The 19,636-nt window shown below is 39.8% G+C and overlaps 1 protein-coding gene across 1 annotated transcript in view; it reads left to right on the plus strand.

Moving 5' to 3' along the window:
* Window positions 1–19,194, plus strand: part of ufm1 (ubiquitin-fold modifier 1) — a 36,600-nt gene extending 17,406 nt beyond the window's left edge. Inside the window, exons 4-6 of the mRNA XM_063054367.1 lie at window positions 5,714–5,753; window positions 6,586–6,618; window positions 17,811–19,194. Coding sequence (XP_062910437.1) covers window positions 5,714–5,753; window positions 6,586–6,618; window positions 17,811–17,878 — 141 coding nt within the window. The 3' untranslated portion in view covers window positions 17,879–19,194. The remainder of the gene's footprint in view (window positions 1–5,713; window positions 5,754–6,585; window positions 6,619–17,810) is intronic.
* The last annotated feature ends 442 nt before the right edge of the window (window positions 19,195–19,636 follow it).

A 19,636-nucleotide genomic window follows, 5' to 3' on the forward strand; every position in this document is an offset into this window, starting at 1 on the left:
GTCCTGTGTACTGATGAAGTTAAAATAGAACTTTTTGGCCGCAAATGAGCAAAGGTATGTTTGGAGAAAAAAGGGTGCAGAATTTCATGAAAAGAACACCTCTCCAACTGTTAAGCACGAGGGTGGATCGATCATGCTTTGGGCTTGTGTTGCAGCCAGTAGCACGGGGAACATTTCACTGGTAGAGGAAAGAATGAATTCAATTAAATACCAGTAAATTCTGGAAGCAAACATCACACCGTCTGTAAAAAAGCTGAAGATGAAAAGAGGATGGCTTCTGCAACAGGATAATGATCCTAAACACACCTCAAAATTCATAATGGACTACCTCAAGAGGTGCAAGCTGAAGGTTTTTCCATGGCCCTCACAGTCCCCCGACCTAAACATCATCAAAAATCTGTGGATAGACCTCAAAAGAGCAGTGCATGCAAGACAGCCCAAAAATTTCACAGAACTAGAAGCCTTTTGCAAGGAAGAATGGGTGAAAATATCCCAAACAAGAATTGGAAGACTCTTAGCTGGCTACAGAAAACGTTTACAAGCTGTGATACTTGTCAAAGGGGGTGTTACTAAGTACTGACCATGCAGGGTGCCCAAACTTTTGCTTTGGGCCCTTTTCCTTTTTTGATATTTTGAAACTGTAAAAGATGGAAATAAAAAAGTAATCTTGCTTAAAATATTAAATGTGTCACCTTTAACTTTATGCCTTTTGGAAATCAGGTCATCTTTTACTCGCTTAGCTATTCACAGTAACAGAAATTTTGACCAGGGGTGCCCAAACTTTTGCATGCCACTGTATTTATGATTTTTGACTGTAATTAAATTATTTCCAGGTCTGAGCTTTGCAAATTCTTTAATGCCCCATGTTATCATTGAGACAGGTCTAGACTACAGTGGACATTTAGAGACAGAATTACACTGCATGTTTGATGGTTGGCAGTAACATGACTGAAGGGCCTGTTTCTGTGCTGTAAAACTGACAATTCCTGATCAGTTGTTCAAGAACTGAACACCGTACTTGGAGATTCTGGTCACATCATTACAGGAAGGATGTGGATGCTATGGAGGGAGTGCAGAGGAGATTTACAAAGATCTTGCCTGTCTGGATTGGAGAGTATGCCTTATGAATATAGGTTGAGTGAACTTTGCCTTTTCTCCTTGGAACGACGGAGGATGAGAGGTGACCTGACAGAGGTGTATAAAATGATGAGAGGCATTGATTGTGTAGATAGCTGGAGGCTTTTTCCCAGGGCTGAAATGGCTAAGACGAGGGAGCATAGTTTTAAGGTGCTTGGACGCGGGTACAAGAGGGACGTCAGAAGTAAGTTTTTCACTGGTGGGTGTCTGGATTGCACTGCCAGCAGAGGTTAGTATAGGCAGATACTATAAGGTCTTTTAAGAGACTCTTAGATTGGTACATGGAGCTTAGACAAATAGAGGGCTATGTGGTAGGGAAATTCTAGGCAGTTTCTAGAGTAGGTTTTTTGGTTGGCTTAACATTGTGGGCCGAAAGGCCTGTAATGTGCCGTAAGATTCTCTGTTTCTATATCAATCTAAATTTTTTTTTTTGGCTGTAAGTTGAATAGAACTGATCTATGGGAAAAGTGGCTGCAGAACTATAAGACTCGCATGCTCTTCAGAGAATTTATGAACCTGCAAGAGAAGAATGAGGCTTTGTAACTTAAAAGAAAAATTGCGATTAGCAATACATCACAGCAATTTTGGGAAACGTGACAAAACCTGATATTGAGCAGAAAGCATCCCACGTAAGCTCATGGATGTTAGCTTTTCATTATCCGGTTACCAGCATTGTTCTGAATATTTTGCAGTTAGCCTTTGGTAGTTTCAAAGAACACTTAATTTCATTTGATCTCTGGCTAGGGCACTTGGCAATGTGCAAAGTTCCCTCGTCAGCAGTAATTTGATTTCTGAATGCCTGAACAACAATTGATCTGCCTTTTATCTTAATTTGTCCTTATTAAACAATAGGCATATGTGCTACATGATATAATTCTGTCTTCTACTTTTCCCTAGGACATGCAGGTTTACTGAAAATTATAATACTTTAATAATTTGATTACTTCTCTGAGCTTTCCCGATACAGGTCATCCTTCTAAAAAGACATGTTAGCCACATTGCTAAAAATTGCTGGTAAATGCAGCAGGCCAGGCAGCATCTATAGGAAGAGGTACAGTCAATGTTTTGGGCCGAGACCCTTCGGAAGGACTAACTGAAAGAAGAGGTAGTAAGAGATTTGAAAGTGGGAGGGGGAGGGGGAGATCCGAAATGATAGGAGAAGACAGGAGGGGGAGGGATGAAGCTAAGAGCTGGACAGTTGATTGGCAAAGGGGATATGAGAGGATCATGGGATGGGAGGCCTAGGGAGAAAGAAAGGGGGAGGGGGGAATCCCAGAGGATGGGCAAGGAGTATAGTGTGAGGGACAGAAGAAAAAATTATATATATATATAAAATAAATAACGGATGGGGTACGAAGGGGAGGTGGGGCATTAACGGAAGTTAGAGGAGTCAATGTTCATGCCATCAGGTTGGAAGCTAGCCAGACGGAATACAAGGTTTTGTTCCTCCAACATGAGTGTGGCTTCATCTTGACCGTAGAGGAGGCCGTGAATAGACATATCAGAATAGGAATGGGACGTGGAATTAAAATGTATGGCCACTGGAAGATCCTGCTTTCTCTGGCGGACAGAGCATAGGTGTTCAGCGAAATGGTCTCCCAGCCTGCGTTGGGTCTCGCCAATACATGGAAGGCCACATTGGGAGCACTGGACGCAGTATATCACCCCAGCCGAATCACAGGTGAAGTGTCGCCTCACCTGGAAGGACTGTCTTGGGCCCTGAATGGTGGTGAGGGAGGAAGTATAAGGGCATGTGTAGCACTTGTTCGACTTACAAGGATAAGTGCAGGTAGGGAGATCGGTGGGAAGGGATGGGGGGTGACGAATGGACAAGAGAATCGTGTAGCGAGTGATCCCTGTGGAAAGCAGAGGGAGGGAGGGAGGGAAAGATGTGCTTAGTGGTGGGATCCCGTTGGAGGTGGCGGAAGTTATGGAGAATTATATGTTGGGCCAGGAGGCTGCTAGGGTGGTAGGTGAGGACAAGGGGAGCCCTATTCCTAGTGGGGTGGCGGGAGGATGGGGTGAGTGCAGATGTGCGTGAAATGGGAGAGATGTGTTTGAGAGCAGAGTTGATGGTGGAGGAAGGGAAGCCCCTTTCTTTAAAAAAGGAGGACATCACCTTCGTTCTGGAATGAAAAGCCTCATCCTGAGAGCAGATGCGGCGGAGACGGAGGAATTGTGAGAAGGGGATGGCATTTTTGCAAGAGACAGGGTGAGAAGAGGAATAGTCCAGGTAGCTGTGAGAGTCTGTAGGCTTATAGTAGTCATCGGTAGATAAGCTGTCTCCAGAGATAGAGACAGAAAGATCCAGAAAGGGGAGGGAGGTGTCAGAAATGGACCGGGTAAACTTGAGGGCAGGATGAAAGTTGGAGGCTAAGTTAATAAAGTCAATGAGCTCAGCATGCGTGCAGGAAGTATACCTCGAGACTGTTTTATCCCCTCTTGTTCAAACCCTTCCTACCTATGTTCGTGACACTTCTCACGCTCTGGAATTTTTCAATGATTTTAAGTTCCCTGGCCCCCACCATTTTATTTTCACCATATAACAATTACAGCACGGAAACAGGCCATCTCGGCCCTTTTAGTCCGTGCTGAACTCTTACTCTCACCTAGTCCCACCGACCTGCACTCAGCCCATAACCCTCCATTCCTTTCCTGTCCATATAACTGTCCAATTTACCTTTAAACGACAACATCAAACCTGCCTCAACCACTTCTGCTGGAAGCTCGTTCCACACAGCTACCACTCTCTGAGTAAAAAAGTTCCCCCTCATGTTACCTCTAAACTTTTGCCCTATAACTCTCATCTCATGTCCTCTTGTTTGAATCTCCCCCACTCTCAATGGAAAAAGCCTATCCACATCAACTCTATCAATCCCCCTCATAATTTTAAATAACTCTTTCAAGACTCCCTCAACCTTCTACGTTCCAAAGAATAAAGACCCAACTTGTTCAACCTTTCCCTGTAACTTGGGTGATGAAGCTCAGGTAACATTCTAGTAAATCTTCGCTGTACTGTTTCTATTCTATCTTTCCTATAATTCGGTGACCAAAACTGTACACAATACTCCAAATTTGGCCTCAGCAATGCCTTGTACAATTCATCATTACATCCCAACTCCTATACTCAATGCTCTGATTTATAAAGGCCAGCATACCAAAAGCTTTCTTCACCACCCTATCCACATGAGATTCCACCTTCAGGGAACTATGCACCATTATTCCTCTGTTCTACTGCTTTCTTTAATGCCCTACCATTTACCATGTATGTTCAGTCCCTATATACTTCCATCCCCCACCAGGAAGGTCTCAAAGCTCTCCGCTTTTTGGATTCCAGACCTAATCAGTTCCCCTCTACCACCACTCTGCTCCGTCTAGTGGAATTAGTCCTTACTCTTAATAATTTCTCATTTGGCTCCTCCCACTTCCTCCAAACTAAAGGTGTAGTCATGGGCACCCGTATGGAGCCCAGCTATGCCTGCCTTTTTGTTGGCTTTGTGGAACAATCCATGTTCCAAACCTATACTGCTATCTGTCCCCCACTTTTCCTTTGCTACATCGACGACTGCATTGGCGCTGCTTCCTGCACGCATGCTGACCTCGTTGAGGAACAACACCTTATATTCTGTCTCGGTAGCCTCCAACCTGATGGCATGAACATTGACTTCTCTAACTTCCATTAATGCCCCACCTCCCCTTTGTACCCCATCCGTTATTTATTTTATATATATAACTTTTTCCTCTCTCTTTCTTTCCCTCTGTACTCCTTGCCCATCCTCTGGGATTCCCCCGCTCCCCCTTTTCTTTCTCCCTAGGCCTCCCGTCCCATGATCCTCTCATATCCCTTTTGCCAATCACCTGTCCAGCTCTTGACTCCATCCCTCCCCCCTCCTGTCTTCTCCTATCATTTTGGATCTCCCCCTCCCCCTCCCACTTTCAAATCTCTTACTATCTCTTCTTTCAGTTAGTCCTGACGAACGGTCTCCGCCTGAAACGTCGACTGCACCTCTTCCTAGAGATGCTGCCTGGCCTGCCGCATTCCCCAGCAATTTTTATGTGTGTGGCTTGAAATTCTGGCATCTGCAGATTTCCTCGTGTTTGTGTTAGCCACATTAGTGTTGCATTGAATCTGTTATGATTGCCATTAGCATTTTTTCCCAGTGCATGAATTGATAAACTGCACCATGGATGATTCCAATCTTGGCTGCAAAAGGAGGGGGTCGGACGTGGGACTAGTGTTCACATCCCTGGGAGAGGAAGTATCTTTGCCTAAAAGACATCTGAAGTCATGCGGTGAAAACAGGAGCCACGGGGTGGATTAACCTTCTATTGGCCCAGGACAGAGGACTTCAGCAAGCTACTGTTGGCAGCCTATTCCCCAGTAGGGATAATGGGCTTAAGAAGATGAATTGGCAGAAGGCCTTTGCTTTTCAATAACTGTGACTTTGATCTGTGCAGGGACCTAAATAATATTTTAGCGTTTAATTTATTATTACTTTATCTCTAATATAGATGTATGAGAATTCAAAGTTCAGAGTTAATAAAATTTATTTTCTTCATCTTCCCTTCTCTTTAGTTTAAAGTACCTGCAGCGAGCAGTGCTATTATAACGAATGGTAAGAAAGCAAGCATTTTTATTTCTTTGCAATTTTGTTCCTATTGAAGTATTTTTTTCAGAAAAGCTAGAGATTGAATATTAAAGCAAATACTAAAATTGTAGGATAAATGCAGTATGGGAAAAATCCAGAGAGTAACATAATTAATATGTTTTATTTTCATTAGCTGTTCTGTTATTTATTATTGAGCTACAGCATGGAATAGGCCCTTCCGACCCTTCGAGATGCACCACCCAGCATTCCCCAGTTTACCTCTTGCCTAATCATGGGGCAATTTACAACGATCAATTAACCTATCAACCAGTATGTCTTTGGACTGTGGGAGGAAACCCAGGTGATCATGGGGAGAGCATACACACCCTTTACAGACAATGGCGGAAATGTACTTGCATAAAAAGAAATGGCTTTAATGCAAGAGAATATTTTCTTAAACAGTTGCCCTCTGAAAATATTCAATTTAAATAAACTGAACAAAGGAGTATTATTATAGACATCGTATGTATTTCACTATATTTGATTTCATAATCTGATTACTAAATTGCCTGATGATCTTGTAAGCATAGATGTGTTTCTGTCAGCTCTCCAGATTTTCCTGATGCATATACCAGCATTCAGAAATGTAGAAGTATTGGATACTTTAAAAAGGGAAAGTTGGTATACTGCTGTAAAAACTGTAAAATGTCTATCAGGATGTGAATAATAGTTATAGGTTGAGAAGGTACGTATGTATAATTATCAGTGTGTACTGTCATTTCAGAAAGTAAGATTGAAGTGTTTTCTATCTTGTCTGTCTTGTGTAATTATGATTTAATGTGACTTTGTTTCCCCTCAGATGGAATCGGAATCAACCCAGCTCAAACAGCAGGTGAGTAAGTTATTTAACTGGTAATTTCTGAAGGTATTGTATTTTGTTCTAGCAATTAAGTAATGTATGCACAATTCCTTAGTTTCCAAATCACTACCTTAACAAGTGTTTGTACCACAATAAATTATTTGAAAAAAGGCAAAATACTGGAAATACGTGGTTTAGGTAGCATCTGCATTGAGAAAATTGTTTGTTTTGTGTAAATGGCCATTCTCCAGAACTTGACTTTCAATTATTCATAAATTAGGAGCATGGGTTACACAGTGGTATAGCAAGTAGTGCTGGTCCTCTAATGGCCTGGGTCCAATACTGATCTCCAGTGCAGTTTATGAGCATGCGTATTCTTCCTTTCTAAAATTATTTCTCAATTCTTCCCACTTGCGAAATACAATGTTTATTTTTAATTGTATCAATACTGTGGATGGCTTGACCCATGATACTCTCAGGAGTAACCTTCCAATGTAGGGAACTGTATGGCCATGCACTTTGGTCCAAGGAATAAAGGCACAGGCTATTTTTTTAAAATAGAGAACAAATTCAGACCACACGACCCAATTTACATCGGTGGTGCGCAAGTGGAACAGGTCAAAAGCTTTATGTTGCTCAGGGTCAATATCACAAATGATCTGACTTGGTCCAACCAAGCAGAGTTCACTGCCAAGAAGGCCCACCAGCACCTTTACTTCCTGAGAACACTAAAGAAATTTGGCCTGTCCTCTAAAACCCTCACTAATTTTTATAGATGCACCATAGAAAGCATTCTTCTAGGGTGCATCACAACCTGGTATGGAAGTTGTCCTGTCCAAGACCGAAAAGAAGCTGCAGAAGATCGTGAACATGGTGCAGCACATCACACAAACCAATCTTCCATCCTTGGACTCACTTTACACCGCACACTGTCAGAGCAGTGCTGCCAGAATAATCAAGGACACGACCCACCCAGCCAACAGACTTTTCGTCCCTCTTCCCTCCAGGAGAAGGCTCAGGAGCTTGAAGACTTGTACGGCCAGATTTGGGAACAGCTTCTTTCCAGCTATGATAAGACTGCTGAACGGATCCTGACCCGGATCTGGGCCATACCCTCCAAATATCCGGACCTGCCTCTCGGTTTTTTTTGCACTACCTTACTTGCCATTTTTCTATTTTCTATTTATGATTTATAATTTAAATTTTTAATATTTACTAATTTTTACTATTTTTAATATTCAATATTTGTAATCCAGGGAGTGGAAAGCGCAGAATCAAATATCACTGTGATGATTGTACGTTCTAGTATCAATTGTTTGGTGACAATAAAGTATAAATTCAGCAATTGGAAGTGTAAAGGGACTTGGGAGTCCAAGTGCAGGATAAATTAAAGGTTAACGTTTAGGTTGAGTCAGTATTAAGAAAGGCAAATGCAATGTTAGCATTCATTTCAAGATGACTGGAATATAAAACCAAAGATGTAATGTTGAGGCTTTATAAGGTAGTGGTTAGGCCAAATTTGGAATATTGTGAGCAGTTCTCCAAGAAAGGATGTGCTTGTATTAGAGAGGAGCCAGAGGAGGATCCCAGGAATTAATGTGCACATGTATGAGGAGTATTTTGATGACTCTGGGTCTGTACTCACTGGACTTTAGAAGGAGGGGAATCTCATTGAAACATACCAAGTATGGAAAGACGTGAAGAGGATGTTTCCAATAGTGGGAATGTCTGGGACCAGAGGCCACAGTGTCAGAATTAAAGGATATTCCTTTAGAACCGAGGAGGGACTCCCTTAGCCTGAGGTTGGTGAATCTGTGGAATTCATTGCCATAGACAGCTGTGTGGAGACCAAGCCTGGATATATTTAAAGCAGAGGTTGATATGTTCTTGATTGGTAAGCACGTCAAAAGTTAGAGAGAAAGGTAGGAGGATGGAGTTGAGAGAGAGCGTAAATCAGCCATGATCGAATGGTGGATTGGACTGAATGGACTAATTTTGGTCCTTGGTCTGAAGTGGTTTTGTAGCAGTGAATTGAAAGACCACCTCAACCATAATTCTTTACCCATTGATGACTGTTGACTTCAGTTTTTCATGGGTTTTTCTTTGATGTCATGCCTCACTTCTGGAATTCGGCTCTTTGGTCCATAATTTTCAACGAAAGCTCCAAGATTTAGAGCCAAGTAGGCTGGCAAATCCCGGACTTGGTATTAGTGAGCAGATTATTGGTGAGTGGATGTTACTTGATAGTACAGTCAGTGACACCTGCTACGGTTGAGCATAGATTGGGTAATAATTTGCTGTGTTGGATTTGCTGTTGCCCTGTGAACAAAAAGTACTAGACCAACTTTCTGCATTGTCCAGTGCCTTAATTGTCCTGCGACAATTTGGCTATAGGCACTAATTCTGGAGTACATTTCTTCAGTGTACTTCATCCTCACTCTATGCTGATATGCTGCCTCGATTCTTTTCCCTAAGAAATGCCTATGTTCACGTTGAGGAACCAATCACCATATAATTACACTGATCAGTTTTGAGACCACTTGTGTCTTGGCTCCCTGTAGTATGTTTGAATAGAGCAATCTTTGTTTACACAACTGCACCTGGTCATTTCTAAATAATTACAGTTTCAATTGAAGTAATTAGTTTGCTAATATAATTACCTTTTGGTTATTTAAATGATTTTATATTTATTTGTGTTAATAATTTCAGAATCATAGAAAGCATTTATGTCTTTTTGTTACAAAAGAGAGTATCTTGGTGGGGCACATTATTTATCATCTGGAGGAAGCCCAGGCTTCCTGCAGATGACACTTTGCTGATAATAATGACTTCACGTACTGAGATGTTGCCCAGTGCAGTGGACTTTACTGTGTCCAGTGCTGTCAGCTACGTATGGATGCTCTATCTTAATCATCACAAACATTTAAAAGCAGTTGGAAGGGCTTCAATACCCAGTATGCTGTCAAGGTCGTCAGCGTGTTTTGGCACTGCCTGACTTATTACTCAGTGCCTGCTCTTTTTTGCCAAATGCTTGTATGGTGTAGGGGGTTAGCTAACTGACCGATATTCATCTTGAGGTTAAAAAGTAAGAGTGGTTGAATGGAGACTGCAGGTGGTTGAACATCATGATTTGGCCAATCACATCAATAATTATGGCAATTCAATATTCCTTCATGTTTACATTAAAATGTTTTATATGCTAATTAATAATGTGATAACTCATATGATGTGGCTGTTAGATGCTACACAATGCCTAGAGCACCCATCCACCTGGCTTCACCTATCATGTTTGAGCTATCCTTCTTCCTTTCCCCCACCTTTTTATAATGGCAACTTCCCCCTTTCTTTCCAGTCCTGAAGAAGGGTCTCGGCTGAATTGTCGACTAGCGTTAGTTGTGTGTGTTTGCGTTTTTTTTTTAAAAAGCAGTGATTTTTGAGAAATAAGAAGTATGACAATTCAGAACTATTTTGCTCACTATGGTTTCAAGCATTCAGGCTTGGAGATGCCAAAAGCAGCCAAGAGTGAAAATGAAACAATTTTCACTACTTCAATGAATTAGGAACTACGAAGGATTTGAAGGTATCAACAATCTTCTTGAATGTTACAATTAAAATGAAGATTTGGAGGATGCAGTTGTTGACAGCATTGTATGAAGGTAGTCCATTATCCGTACTAGGTGTCTGAGCTGATTTTATTTATTGTGTACACTGAATGAACTATACACAGTATAGAACTGTAGTAGTGTAGTACTACTGGTAGTGTTCTGATTTGTTCTGTATTTCATTTGAATACATAATTCTTCAATTTGTCTTTTTTTATTCCTTTTAACTATTTTGTTGAAACTTGGGCTAATTGGGACAGGTGCTTAATTTGGCCAAAATGTCTGATGTGTCCCAATAAACTGGAATCCATTGTATTTGAAATTCTGAAAACAGTAATGCTAATCATTAATACACTTAATGTTGTTCAAAGTTGCAAGGAAACAGTAACAATATCCAAATTATTTGTAAACTAGATTTAAGATCTTAATCCAATATTAATTATTTGCTATTTTCATAATCTCTTAATTGTATATGTAGAATTTATTAAACTTTTCCTAAAGTGTATAAGGTTTGTAAAAATGAAACAATTGTGGATACAGATTTTTTTTTAAGGAAGCAGTAAGGAAATGGCCTATAAGCAGTTTAATCCAGATATTGATTGTAATTGCACGATGCTGTTTGTTTTAGCATGCGTTGCAATTATTAACATTTTATAAGAGCCTTTGTTGTAGGAGCATACAGAACCTTTAATATTTATAACCAAAATGTGTTCCGTGCTTGAGAAGTTTATATAGTGGTTGTAGGCACAGGGCTTCAGGCTCGATATGCAATATTAACTTAGCAGTTTGCAAGTCAGCTGGAAGGAAAATAAATGGACCATCCAGTCACTTTGTTGAAGGAATGAAAATAGTTCATGCAACACATCTCCCAACTAAAATCCCGTATGGTTAATATGTTAAAACTAAAGTGTCACAAATGTAATCCTTTCCTATGACATTTTAATACATCTTTATTTATACATTGAAGGTGGGATGATGTGAATGTGTGGGTGCGGGACCTGCAATTAGAAAATAATGTCAGTGTTTCAAATTCCCATATTGTGCTGTTGCCTGTTTTCAGGCAGCGATAAGCACAGCTGCTTGGGGCAGTGGCATGAAAAATAGTCAAGAACTTCAAAGAGGAAACATTTCCAATGTGTCTGTCAAACTGTGATGATAAGGCAGGACACATTTCTTAAAATATTCAACTGTGATTGCCTTAGAAAAAAATTGACATCCAACAGTATTCTCAGGGATTCAATAAGTGGGTCCATGAAAAACCTAATGCTGAACATTTAGACTGCAGTTAAAATTGTGCTACATCGTTCAATCTGTTAAAGTCAGCAACAATTGAAACATTTCCAGTTTTGTATAAATAAGGGTGTATGGGGAAACTGAAACTGATATTACATGGATAATTTTTGTATATATTAGTATACGAATCCCTTTTATACTAATATACTGATGACCCTCTTGTACTTCAGAGCATTGAATATATGAGGAAGGAAGTCATGGTGCAGTTATATTAAAGTTTGATTAGGTAGTACTTGGCTAATTGTGTGCAGTTCTGGTTGCCCTGGCACAAGGAGGATGTGGAAAGGGTGCAGAAGCTGCTTGAATTAGAGGGTATGAGTTATAAGGGGAGGTTGTACTAACTTGTTTGCTTTCTCTGGCGCATCAGAGTGTGAGGGGAAACCTGATAGAAGTTCATAAAATTGAGGCGTTCGTAGGGTGGATAATCAGAATCTTTTCACTGAGGTAGGAATATCAAATGCTAAAAGACATATATTTAAGGCGAGGTGAGAGGTGAATTCTAAAGGAGATGTGTGGGGCAAGTTTTCTTTTACACTGAGTGGTGGATGCCTGTGTAACCCAGCATAATTTTCCCAAAGATGTAATGTCAGAAAGTTCCTCCTGCGGAGGGATGAAAACGAAGTTTACCGAATTTTTTTTTTAAAAACAACTTTGGGGCGGGGGGGGTAGAAAGTTATGTAAGAACGAGCTGTGGCTGACACAGGTGCAGACAAGGCAAACTATTAAAAACTAAAGATATAAACTGTTAAAAGTGGAATTAGTAGTTAGTATCTCTACCTTACTTGAAAACCTCAGGGTGAAACCCCTGGAGGAGAGATAATAGTGATAAAAGGTTCATTGAAGGTACAGCTATAACAAGCAACAGCTAAAGTGAGACAATATCGGCAGAGACGAGTGACTAAGATCTTTACCGTGTAACCAGGAATTCATTTTGTGAAATCATACCAAGAGATTTGGTCAGGTTTTTTTTGTGTAAGTTTTGTGAAACTACTTTCTGTTGATGACCCACCAATTCATCCAATGAACCAGGAAAGAAGATGGCGAGCCACCCAAGATCGAAGAACCAGTGCAGGAATGAAACGGTTAAAGACGTAGATGATTTAACATGGTTTGATGTAAAAATTTATTTCTCATTTGAAGGATCTAAATTTGATTTTCTGGAAGAACTGATTATTTTTACAAAGACTTTGATAAGTTGATGAATATTTGTTTAAAAGTTGTGATGTTGGAGAATTGTCGTGAAAAGAGTTAAGCAGTATGTATATATATTTTATTTATATTTGTAGACATGCTGACCTGGAACTGAAACTGAAGTTAACCATAATACTTAAGAGTAGAAATTTAATTAGTTTCCTAACTAACTAGGGATAAATAAACAGGAAAGGCTTGTCAGTTAACCTGTAAATAGGGAATAACACCAGATCTAATTAGTTAAGAGAAATTGGAGTAATAAAGCTTATTCTAATGAATATCACTAATTCTAACTAAGAAGGAATTTTGTTTTCAATAGACAATAGGTGCAGGAGTAGGCCATTCGGCCCTTTGAGCCAGCACCGCCATTCACTGTGATCATGGCTGATCATCCACAATCAGTACCCTGTTCCTGTCTTCTCCCCGTATCCCTTGACTCTGCTATCTTTAAGAGCTCTATCTAACTCTTTCTTGAATTAATCCAGAGAATTGGCCTCCACTGCCTTCTGAGGCAGAGCATTCCACAGAACCACAACCCTCTGTATCAAAAAGTTTTTCCTCGACTCAGTTCTAAACGGTCTACCCCTTTTTCTTAAACTGTGGTCTCTTGTTCTGGACACCCCCAATATCAGGAATATGTTTCCTGCCTCTAGCGTGTCCAATCCCTTAATAATCTTGTATGTTTCAATCAGATCCCCTCTCATCCTTCTAAATTCCAGTGCATACAAGCCCAGTCACTCCAATCTTTCAACATATGACAGCACTGCCATCCCAGGAATTAACCTCGTGAACCTACACTGCACTCCCTCCGTAGCAAGAATGTCCTTCCTCAAATTTGGAGACCAAAACTGTATACAGTACTCCAGGTGTGGTCTCACCAGGGCACTGTACAACTGCAGAAGGACCTCTTTGCTCCTATACTCAATTCCCCTTGTTATGAAGGCCAGCATGCCATTAGCTTTCTTCACTGCCTGCTGTACCTGCATGCTTACTTTCAGTGACTGATGAACAAGGACACCTAGATCTCGTCGTACTTCCCCTTTTCCTAACTTGACACCATTCAGATAGTAATCTGCCTTCCTGTTCTTGCCACCAAAGTGGATAACCTCACATTTATCCACATTAAACTGCATCTGCCCACTCACCCAACCTGTCCAAGTCACCCTGCATTCTCATAACATCCTCCTCACATTTCACACTGCCACCCAGCTTTGTATCATCTGCAAATTTGCTAATGTTAATTTTTATCCCTTCATCTAAATCATTAATGTATATTGTAAATAGATGCGGTCCCAGTGCTGAGCCTTTTGGTACCCTACTAGTCACAGCCTGCCATTCTGAAAAGGACCCGTTAATCCCTATTCTTTGTTTCCTGTCTGCTAACTAATTTTCTATCCATGTCAGTACCCTACCCCCAATGCCATGTGCTCTAATTTTCCCCACTAACCTCCTATGTGGGACCTTATCAAAGGCTTTCTGAAAGTCCAGGTACACTACATCCACTGGCTTTCCCATGTCTATTTGCATAGTTACATTCTCAAAAAATTCCAGAAGATTAGTCGAGCATGATTTCCCCTTCGTAAATCCATGCTGACTCGGACCTATCCTGCTATTTCATTTGATATCTGAGATTGGGAACCTAACAATGTTGGAAATTTGAATTGTTCTTACTCATGTTAATATATATAATATATAAATAGCTATTTTTATAAACTTGCGTCCAGGAGTGTGTTTTTCCTTCTCTATTCACTGCGTCCTTCCGATACCCTAGAGCTTCTGATGGCCTACTAGCACCTAGTGTGGTACTATGTAAGTAGATTTTCTCATAAAGAGTGCGGCGACCAGTCACATGAGATAAGACAACCACTACATAGGTGTTACACCTGGAATGGGCTGCTGGGAGTAGTGCTGGAGGTGAAGGTGATATGTTTAACAAGTAGTTACATACAGGAGTATGCATGGATGTGGGTCATGTGCAGACAGTGGGGATTTGGTTCAGTTCAACATTGTTTACAGTGCAGACCTTATGGGCTGTGGGGTCTGTTCCTGTACTGTTCTACATACATTCACAGATGGTATATCTTCAGATAATATTTGTTTGTATTTCATTAGAAAAAATGCATATAGCCCAAGTCCAGCAGTGCTGATGTGTACTGATGGTCTGTATAAGCTTTACAAACTTTTCTCAGTTATTGAAGTAAAATGGAAATAATACAAATATCTCTGAATGTGGTTCAACTACAACTTTCTACCCATAATTAATCTTTTAAACAAGTATATTTTTAACACTGCCAGTGTTTCAGAGACTACAAGGAATTAAAGGCAGTAAATTGTTGGTTATGCCAGAAAGCCATTTCTCAACTGTGAAGAAAAATGCAGCTTACTAAAAATATATGGAAGAGTAAAGGTTGTAGCCAACTTCTAATTGAATATTTATTACAGACTATAACAGCAGAGAGATGTATTAATACAAGTATGCTTTTATACCTTGTAGATATACTTAAATGCTCACAATGAGTCAGAGGTGAAGTGTTCTGTTATGAAGGGCCACTCTTATCAAGTGAAGGATGATGGCTAGACTCTATAAATCTACACTCAATTCTGGTTTTTGTAGGTGCATTCTACTCTTATGCACTACAATACATCATATGTTTATTTACTTTATTTTCATGTTAAAATTTGATCCTTATCAGTTGTAAAGTATAGCATTAGAGATTTAATACTATTGTTTGCTGAGAGATGATGGATATTTAGCATTTTTTTTAAAAACACTGATTTTGGCCCAATCATGGAGGGAAATAAACCATCAATATGTTTTGAGCTGAGACTCTTCATCAGGACTGGAAAGGAAGGGGGCAGAAGCTAGAATAAGTTAATGTGGGAGGGGGAGGAGTGCAAGTTGATGAGTGATAAATGAGACCAATTGAGGGGGAAGATGGATCCATGAATTCCTCTACTGCCATGATGGGGCCAAACACAGGTTTTACTGACTTGTCCATCTCCTCCTTCTGGTTCCTTCTTCCATTTTAACATGATCCACTATCATCTCCCATTAGATTCCTTCATTATCCCTTCACTTCTTCCACCTATCCCTTCCCAGCTTCTTATTTCATCGTCTTCCATGGCCCCCCACCTTCCCCCTCACCTGGTTTCATCTACTACCTGCCAGCTTGTGCTCCTTCTCCCACCACCTTATTCTGGCTTCTGCTCCCTTCCTTTCCAGTCCTGGTGAAGGGCCTTGGCCTGATATGGTGACTGTTTATTCACCTGCATAGTTGCAGCCTGACTTGCTGAGTTCATCCAGCATTTTATGTGTCAAGATTTCCAGCATCTGCAGAATCTCTTGTGTTGGAAATACTCAGCAGGTCAGGCAGTGTCTGTGGTGGGAGGAAAATAAGGGCAACCAGCTTTTGCAGTTTATATGAAAAATATTAATCTGAAGTTGTTGAATTCACTGAGTCCGGAGGGCTGGAACATGCCTTATTCTGTTCCCATTCATTTTCTCTTTACATTTCCTCCAGATAGATCAGCTGCACTTCAATTCTCTCCACCTTCTGTGTTACGAGCACTGTCACCATCATTTATGTTTCGGTCATCACCCTGGCACAGACATAATCCTTTCCTTGTTATACAGGCTGCCTCCCATTTTTGCTCTGTCCTTGACAACTCATTTCCTCTGCAGAGATGCTGCTCGATCTGCTGAGTTCACCCAGTTTGCTTTTGACTCCAAACATTACCCTCCTTCTCTCCACTCTTCCCACTCTGCAACGTGAAACATCTTGGGTTATAACTTTTCCTGGTTCTGATGAAAGGATATGAAATCTGTTCCCCTCTGCAAGCCTCTAGGTCTGACTTGCAGAGTATTTACAGCATTTAGTAAAGAAGCTGGATTTGACTCTGAAAATTTTAGCTGGGTTATGAGTATGGAGTGCACAACATGTCTGTAGCTTAAATTAATACATGAGTGCAGAATATACTTCTAGGTTTTGTCTTGAACAATAGGAATTTTAAGGTAGCAGATGAGGTGCCAATCAAGTAAGCTGCTTTTTACAGACTATATATTGTATCTGCACCCCAGAAAAAGGTGAAGTATTGTTGCAGTGTGAATCTAATCAAGCGACATGTCGTTTTCTGCTGAAAGGCAAGGTGTTCTGGCTCATTTTATATATGACCTCCAGGAGAGGCAATTACCATCCTGTTTGACTAGCTAGAAATCACAAGGATAAAGGATCTATCTTAAACCAATTAGATATTCTTTTGCTACGTATTTTGCTTTAATTGCTTTAGCCATTTGTTAGTTTTGGCCCGTTGACTTCCAACAGTGCAATCCTATTCCTCTTGTTTCTCTAAATAAGATGGTTATTAAACTGAATTACACAGGTAGCATTCATTGATTCATATACCAGGGTTTGAATACGAGTCCCTCAACTAAGTTTGAGTGGAATCATGTGAGTGTATAAATAAATAAATAAATGATGGCTACTGGGATATTTTCTGTACTTTTAATTGACAAAAGTCAATTTGGCCTTAAGCTGCCGTAAGGTAAAGATGTGCATTACTGTGCAAAAGTCTTAGGCACGCATATATAGCTAGGGTGCCTCAGACCTTTGTGCAGTACTGTATTTGTAAATGTGGTGCAGAAAGCGAGTTTGTGGAGGGTGGGTGCACGTACAGACACACCCAGCCCTGAGACACAGGGCAAGGCATTTGATTCCAACCAATTAGTTATTAATCATTACGGAATGTCTCTCCGGTGCTTCCTGCTCCCTCCCTTTTCCCAACCATGATTCCCCTCTCCCTACCCCTTCCCACTGTCAGTCCACAATAGAGACCCATATCAGAATCAGGTTTTACATCACTCATATATATCTTTTTGCAGCATCAGTACAGTGCAATACACACACACATATAAAAGACTTTTGCACAGCACTGTATGAAGTGCTTAAAGAGGGAAAGAAAAAGTGGTATCGTTTTTAAAAATTTTTCTGCTTTCTAAGGATAGCTGAAGAGTGTCTGAGGTGACTTTTTAGACATTAACGTTTTATGTGCAAAAAAAAAGTTGAAATATTTATCTCAAATGAATTTAAGTGCATTCTGCTGCTTTTCTTAACTAGTTCACTTTTATTATTTTTATTGCAGGAAATATTTTCTTGAAGCATGGGTCAGAACTGCGACTTATTCCTAGAGATCGAGTCGGAAGCCATTAACAGTTTTTCACCTAGAACGTATCACTCTGCTGAAGAGAGCTATTTTTAGATTTGTTTTGAACATGAGACTTTCTGATTTTAATATGCATTCATTTTAAGTACTAGTTGGATGCCAAGAGTCTGATGAAATGTAATCATTAAGTGGTGTATGCAAGGAATTTTCCAAAGCATTCTTCATGAAGACTGTTTGTAAAATGCCTGGCATTAAATGATTGGTTACATTCCCAAGTATTTTGAACTGTATTGTTTGTTTCCTTCCTTCATTCAAGAGAGATGAATGCTGAAATTTATTTATCTAAAGGTAAACTGTAGAAACTTTAATTATATCCCATCCTAAAACTATAAGTTTTGAAGTATATATAATGTTTCAAAATAAAAACTTATTTTGTTCATTGGTTGGAATTGGTACAGCTTGTCTGGGCAAAATATTCTGAACCTTATTGTTGTAGCCAGAGATGAAAATAAATTAGCTATCCGAAATGCTTTAATTGACAAAACTGTCCTTAAATTTGACTTAGTTGCAAGCAAGAGTTGCACCCTGTCAGTTTTATTCCCAAACCTGAAACTGACTGCTTGTACCTATTAAAAACAAGTATTAGATGAGCAACCATCAAATCAGGTTTTTTTTTTATCCTTATTCATTCCCTTGGATTTTAAATTTTAAATGATCAGCCATGGAATTTTGAAGTTAAATTTGTGTCTAAAGCAATTTATCATGAATGCTGTTCATTGGAAGACTAACAGAGACTATGAAGGTCTTAATGTAAGCCTTAGTTAATGTAAGTTGTTTCATATTAATCTATATTGTGATTAGTTTTATTCGTGTTAATAAGCTGGACCAAAACCAGAATGTATTAATCATTTTGCTATTTCATTGTAGTAAAATTATTGCATTTCGGAAGTTTTTTCTTAAGCACAGATATTAACGTACTAATCTTTTGCTAACAAGGAGAAGTGAATGCAATATGCCAGCATTACACTTTTAAGAACTTAGGAAAACTTAAGATTGGTTGAAAGAGAGAGATTAACTTATCACTTGAGGCCCTTCAGAAAATGATGTATTTGTCACAATTTCGTCCTTTTGCTATGTTGAGTCTGCAGCTTCCTACTGCCCAGCTTGTTTCACTTGACCAGAAGAATTGGTAATGGAATAAAAGTAACTGATTGCCTTTTTGAATATCTGAATATTGTCTTTATTGAATCTTAAAATATAAGTTAGCAAAAACAAACCAGTAAATATTTGCCATTCCACCTTTTTCATTCTTATTTAAGTTGGTGTATAAATTGCAATAACTTAGTAAAAGATTTAATCAGAATCTTGATGTCCTCTGTTTTATTGGGGCCTTTCATTTTATACCTAGAATTGAACACAATAGGCTTATGAGCTGTTATAGTTTGTGACTACCTTGAACCTAGCCGATCAGTGGTCTGTGGACCACCTCGAATATCCACTCCTTTGACATGCTGCAAGCAACAATTGCAGTGTTTACTAGACAGAGCAAATATAACCGTATAACCATATAACAATTACAACACGGCAACAGGCCATCTCGGCCCTTCTAGTCCATGCCAAACGCTTACTCTCACCTAGTCCCACCGACCTGCACTCAGCCCATAACCCTCCATTCCTTTCCTGTCCATATATCTATCCAATTTTACTTTAAATGACAATATCGAACCTGCCTCTACCATTTCTGCTGGAAGCTCGTTCCACACAGCTACCACTCTCTGAGTAAAGAAATTCCCCCTCATGTTACC

Source organism: Mobula hypostoma, chromosome 7 (genome assembly GCF_963921235.1).
Source record: "Mobula hypostoma chromosome 7, sMobHyp1.1, whole genome shotgun sequence".
In the NCBI taxonomy this organism is placed as follows: domain Eukaryota; kingdom Metazoa; phylum Chordata; class Chondrichthyes; order Myliobatiformes; family Myliobatidae; genus Mobula; species Mobula hypostoma.